We start from the raw sequence: 6,134 nt of genomic DNA on the forward strand, positions 1-6,134 counted from the left end.
GAATCTCAAAAAATTACCTACATAAAAAAACTAAGAAAAAAACGATGTGGGAAAGAGCTGTTCTATAGAGAGGTAGAGCCACATTATTCATAAATAGGTGTTATAGAATGAGCCCAATAAATAAAATACAAAGTAATCACATAAATAATTTAATAAATAACCAATAGAGATCAATTTCTCCGCGATCCCAGCTGTTCCGCCTCCTCCATGGTGTCAGGCAGCTTCGTGCCGAGGGTCTCAGGTGTGGTGAAGATCAGCAGACCCGACAGCGCCGCGAAGCCACCGAACAGCACTGATGGGAATGGTTCCCATACTTCTTGGGCCTGTGAATAAAGCAAACATTAATAAGTATACAAGTAAACTCATCTTATTTCTATATTAGTTTTCAGGGTGTCACTTAGATTGATTAATTCAAGAGCCAAAGCCTAAATAGAAAAATAAAACAATGAAAGCAAGAGGTGCTGAATTTTGTCAAGAGATGGCGATGTGTGCCATGACTGTTTGAAATGACTTATTACGAGTATTATTTTTATTGTTTTTCGCATTGAAAAATAATTATCACGAATTATTACTTTGTAGTAAACAGAGTGGGAATCTGAGTTAAATAAAATAGAAGATGAACAAGCTTCCGCGTCGCCTGATAGGAAACAATTGACGTCATTATTTTGAGGATGCTTATTATCAGCCCCTGAATAAATTAAAACTTACAATTTATACCTCTACTAGATCGGAATACTTACCAGAGCTGGTGTAAGCGGTGCAGTAATAGAACCAAGTCTTCCAATCATGGAGGAGAACGCAAATAGACTGTGACGGTACTTCGTCGGGTACAACTCTGCTGTGTACACGTACACTGACGTCATCACCACGGCTATACTGTACTTGCCGATAAGGTATATTGCTAAGGAGAGACCCTCGTTACCTGGAAATAAGAAATAGTTTATTTTGTGGAATATTTTAACTGGTAACTTGCAGATGTGATCTAATTTTAAGCATTAACAAATTATTGACATAATTATTAACAACATTCTACATTTCGATGAGCAATTCTATCATTGTAGTCGAGTAACTGTGAATATTACGCTCTAACCTCACTTTAAGATAAATATTGTAGTCTTCTTGTCTTCGAAGCATTTACGAAAACCCACCAACTTTGAAAATAGAGACAACGTGCAAAATAATTTCCAAAAAATATATCCATTGGATAATTAAAATACTTATTATTACATAGAAAGTTCAGTAGTAATTAGTTACGTACCTTCAGGCATAAAAGCGAATGCAAACTGGCAAGCAGCACACAAGAAGTAGGCAGTTATCAACACCGGCTTCCTTCCGATGCGGTCCAACAGTAAAATAGCTGTCCAGTAACCTGGAATCTCCACCGCGGCAACGGCTACGTAGTTCAAGTAGCGGTTACCTGAAAAATAATGCGTAAAAGTTAACAATTATTATTACTTTTCAATTGATTATTGTTTACATTATTTATCATTTGACTGATTGGTATATTTTTATTCATAAAAACTAACTTTTACGACTCTTAAATAGGCTTCGATGCTCGTAGGGAATCCAAATGATGATGGATATAGTATATCAATCAGTGATAATAAATTAGAAAACTAAGTTTGTCCCGGTCACATTATAATCAACGATAAATAAATTTGTATTTACCTGATAAGTTCACAGCATTGATAGACATTCCATAGTACACGAGCGTATTTGTAATCCACCAAATAGGCGAAACGCAGCATCTAAACAGTATGACCTTTGACCGAATCACAAGTAAAGGCAGCCACGCTTCCTTTGGCTTTTCAACTGTCTTCTCGTATTCTGCATTTTCACGCAAAGCTTGCAATGACTTCTCAGATAGCTCTTTATTATTTCTCTTAGCAACATTCTTCAAAATGGTTTCCGCTTCTTCATATTTTCCTTTACTCAACAACCAACGGACTGATTCCGATAGAATCCAGAAGTAAGTAACGACTAAGAGCTGTGGAGCATATAGTACTTGTGTTAGAGGTCGCCATGATGGGACTCCCCAAGCAATGAAGCCCAGAATCACTTGGCCTGTCGCAAATAGCGTGGACATTGTGGCTCCTGCTATCACTCTGTATTTAGGTCCCACCAGTTCAGTTACTGTAAAAGATACGAAGTTGTGTGTTAATTGCTATAATTACCTATATCAAATCAATATTAGAATGTACATATACATACAATTTATATACTACAATATAATACAAAATGGTCTATGTTCGCATAAATTGGTGCAACTTTTTACGAAATTATGAATTGATTTATATTATAATGTTATTTTTATAAATTTTGATTGTGTTGATCCGAAAAAAATATACTGGTTTATGATGTAAAAGTAACTATATCGATTCAATGAACAAAATAAATCATTTGAACGATTGCTTAGTGTATTACAATTACGAAGAAATAAGCAAGTTCCAAAATCTAAATTACCCAAGATATAACACGACGAATACGCGCCCGCACCGACCGTGGACTCCAAAACCTCGAGAACCAAGAACCAGTCGTACGAATTGACGAAGGACCTCACAAGGCCAATCCAGCCGGTGTTGAAGGCGTTGATCGTGAGGGCCACGCGGCGGCCCCAGCGGTCAGAGATGTAGCCGGTGACCGGGAGGACGAGGAGGGTCCCGATTGTGCGGATCGTGCCAATCAGGGAACGTTGCCATTCGTTGCAGGCCATGTCGAACTGGAATTTAAATGTTTCAACCATAAATTTACATTCTACACAAAAAAATTCGTGCAGATTCTTCTCGATGGAAGCTACTTTTGGTAGATTACTGAGCAGAGGAGAGCTATTAATGGTGCAGTTTAAATGATATTTTTTTTGAGCTGATGTGGAATGAGAAAAGCAAGCAACAAGATGTAAGAACCTTATAACATAGAAATGTAATTGTACAGCATTAACCAATAATAATCGTTCGTATCATCGTCAGTCAGAAAGCCTATTGATTCGTAAATGTGTTGAAATTCTACGATTTGTTGCTTATGCATGTTTGGATAAATATTCAAGATTTGATTGAACTTATGAAAGAACATTTTTCTTTACTGACTACAATATTGAAGCGATACTATTTTATTATATGATAACATAGCTCTAGTGGTAAAGCACCCTTAAATGGTTTAACTAATTGCTAAAAAATGCGATTGTTGTCATAGACAAGTATTATTATCATATGCTATCAGTATTAAATTAATGTTAAAACATTCATAATCCGATTGTAAAATACTCAGATATAATCTAAGGACAATACACAAACAAATTTAACGTAATATACGTAATTAATTACGTAAATATTATTTTTTGTGATAATATTGGAAGCATAAGAATGAGAACCTTGGTAATACAAACATTTAACCCATTGAGCTCCGAACGGCCCGATCGGTCCACGACACAACAGATTTTCTATTATGTCTGTGATTTCGGGGCCTGAGTTATTAAGATGTAACCTCCTAAGTTATTAGCAGAATAATTATTATTATCTGTTCTTAGCAACTATCGATTAATGGAAATAAAGATACAGCAATATGCTTGATGATTAGGATGATAAGTGTATCAGCAACTGAGGGGGTCGCGAGCGAATTCTACAATCTACATGCCGAATTGCTCTAAAGAAATCAATAACTAAAACAGAAAAATATAATGAACAGAAGCTGTGTTCACTCAGTCTTTTCCCGTTTTGATTTAAGTTCGAGATCAGAGGAAAGAGGAAAATTGAATAAATTTGTAACTTATTAGTACCTACCATTTATTAGTATCTATACACATAATTCCAGCACTATAAGCACCTAAAAGTGAAGTTCCGTGTCTCGTAGTGGGGTCAGGGGCAGATGCATTATATATCGGTTTCACTGATCGATTTTCTTTAAGACAAGAAGTTTTTTTTCTTCGTCTCCACCGGGAATAAACCCAGGACCGCTCGGTTTAACGCTCACACGTCAACCACTGTACCAAGGAGGCAGTCATAAGGCCATAAGCACCTGTAAGCTTTCATATAAAATTATATTATACTCACATCATAAACCACACTAAGAGTGTTCTCATACACATAAGAATCACATGAAACCACTTGGTTTCTGTTAAACCATTCAGCTGGACACACATTTCTCTGGCTGAAAGTGGAGTTGTTCGCAAATTTCTCACAATTTTCAAAATCATTTAAACTTCTTCCTGGTATTGCGTTTAGTATCCATGGTGGAGCGTATTCCGGGTTTTCTGTGTCACATTGCGGGATTAGGCATCTAAAATAAAATAATGATCAGTGAAAAACTTACGAAACGTCCAGGAAAATAATTGTTATTAACAGTGTAACCAAACAAAAACTAAAATATTCCGTGGTATTTTCATTATTTTCAAAATTTTCGTAATTTTGCACAAATCGTAAATTAATAAATGTTTTGTATTAATTCTTATGTATCCGGTTACATTTAAACTGAAAATTATAGTTAATTTTACCGAGAAGGCACTCTAGCTGTTGTGAAGATGTATTCTCCTGCAGCAAACGCTGAGAAAATCACAGGAAACGCCGCAAGAGCAAGCGTCAAGATCTGATATCTCCCAAACTGGCCAATCTCATCCACCAGGATCGTATCCAAATCCACACCTTTCCTCTCACCCTTTTCTGGCTCAGCCATTTTAACCGTACTCTTTACCACGAATACCCACCACAAAAGTAAAATAATCAAACGCCACACAATCAAGTTGATAATACGATCATAATTTACATGATTATTTTGATAATATTTGTAGGAAATGATACAGCAGATAGGGGAATGAAGGTTACATTTAAATTATGCTAAAATTGCACGATTAGATTGGAAATATTAGGACTCACTTGTGTGGGTTTATTCTCTTTATTTTCTACTTGTACTTTATATGCATCATTGTATTGCGTTTAATGTACCTAATACTAATTTAAATAAATAAGTAAGAAAGGTTGTCTGTACCTACATTTATTATTGTTAGAAATTCTGTGCTTTTTCTTGTCTGATTGCCAAAAGGGATAAAAATTAAATTTAATTGCATTATTATGCATAATAATATTGTATTATTATATAGTAGTTAGTATTATTAGAAACGTTTTAAGCATATAAAAAAATGTTCATTTTACGGGGATAGAACCCGTCTCTTACCTTGCCAAGAAAGCACCTAAGAAGCCTTGAAGGATATATATTTTAATAACTTTTAAATAAATGGAAACTTAACAATTGTATTTAATTAACTTCTAATTTATATAACTTCAAAATTAGATAAAAACTAAAAAAAGCTTTTTATCTTTGTAAAAAAAATGCAAGAAATGGGCAGTAAAATAAATACCACAACGCATGTTTTTTATATATAAATAAATAAATAAAATAAATATGATAGGACATTATTACACAAATCGACCTAGTCCCACAGTAAGCTCAATTAAGGTTTGTGTTGTGGGTACTAGGCGACGATAAATATAATATTTAATAAATACATATATAGATAACACCCAGACCCAAGAACAAATAATTGAGTTCATCACACAAATATTTGCCCTGACCGGGGATCGAACCCGGGACCGTCGGCTCAGTAGGCAGTTACTTTACCACTGCGCCAACCGCGTCGTCGATATTGTTTATTTTCTATAAATACGTAATATAAACTTATTTACAAAACGTCACTTACAATGTAAGGGCGCTTGTGCACTACAAGGAATTTTACTGTCCGGCATTCCGATTTTTTACGGTCCGGTGTGGCATGAAAAAACCGATGAATTGCTTGTGCACCTGTCCGTCTTTACTCGGATCAGTGCGGTACAGTTCAAGGAAGTTTGGCGGTATAATGCTATCATAAATGATTGATTTTGCATTTTACAAGAAACGATTAAAAAATATAGAAGGTGAAACATTATATTACTTCGTTATAATAAAAAGTAAAGTTCCGTAAGAGATTTAAAATGCGTGTTTCACTTATTTATTTTAATCGGTGACGAGGAGCTAAAGCTATTCCCACTTGAACTTTAACTTACCAACACTTACTTAGATAATAATTATAGGTCAATGCTTGGTCAATGTATATAAAATAACAATACCGACTTCTCAAATCTCATTGCCAACTAAAAGAAAGTAAAACA

General features: G+C 35.0%; 1 protein-coding gene across 1 annotated transcript; it reads right to left on the reverse strand.

The window, feature by feature from the left end:
* Window positions 1-170: 170 nt before the first annotated feature.
* On the reverse strand, window positions 171-4,665 carry LOC149903144 (organic cation transporter protein-like). The gene is made up of 7 exons (XM_090109668.1): window positions 4,487-4,665; window positions 4,047-4,272; window positions 2,464-2,719; window positions 1,669-2,133; window positions 1,259-1,417; window positions 741-922; window positions 171-323 (listed from the first exon to the last, which is right to left on the reverse strand). Exons 1-7 carry the CDS (start codon window positions 4,663-4,665, stop codon window positions 171-173), a joined length of 1,620 nt encoding a protein of 539 aa, XP_089965794.1.
* Between the last annotated feature and the right edge of the window lie 1,469 nt (window positions 4,666-6,134).

The sequence above is a fragment of the Colias eurytheme genome, chromosome 14 (assembly GCF_061535395.1).
Source record: "Colias eurytheme isolate Ceu_HAF_F1 chromosome 14, ilColEury1 Martin Lab GWU primary, whole genome shotgun sequence".
Lineage (NCBI taxonomy): Eukaryota > Metazoa > Arthropoda > Insecta > Lepidoptera > Pieridae > Colias > Colias eurytheme.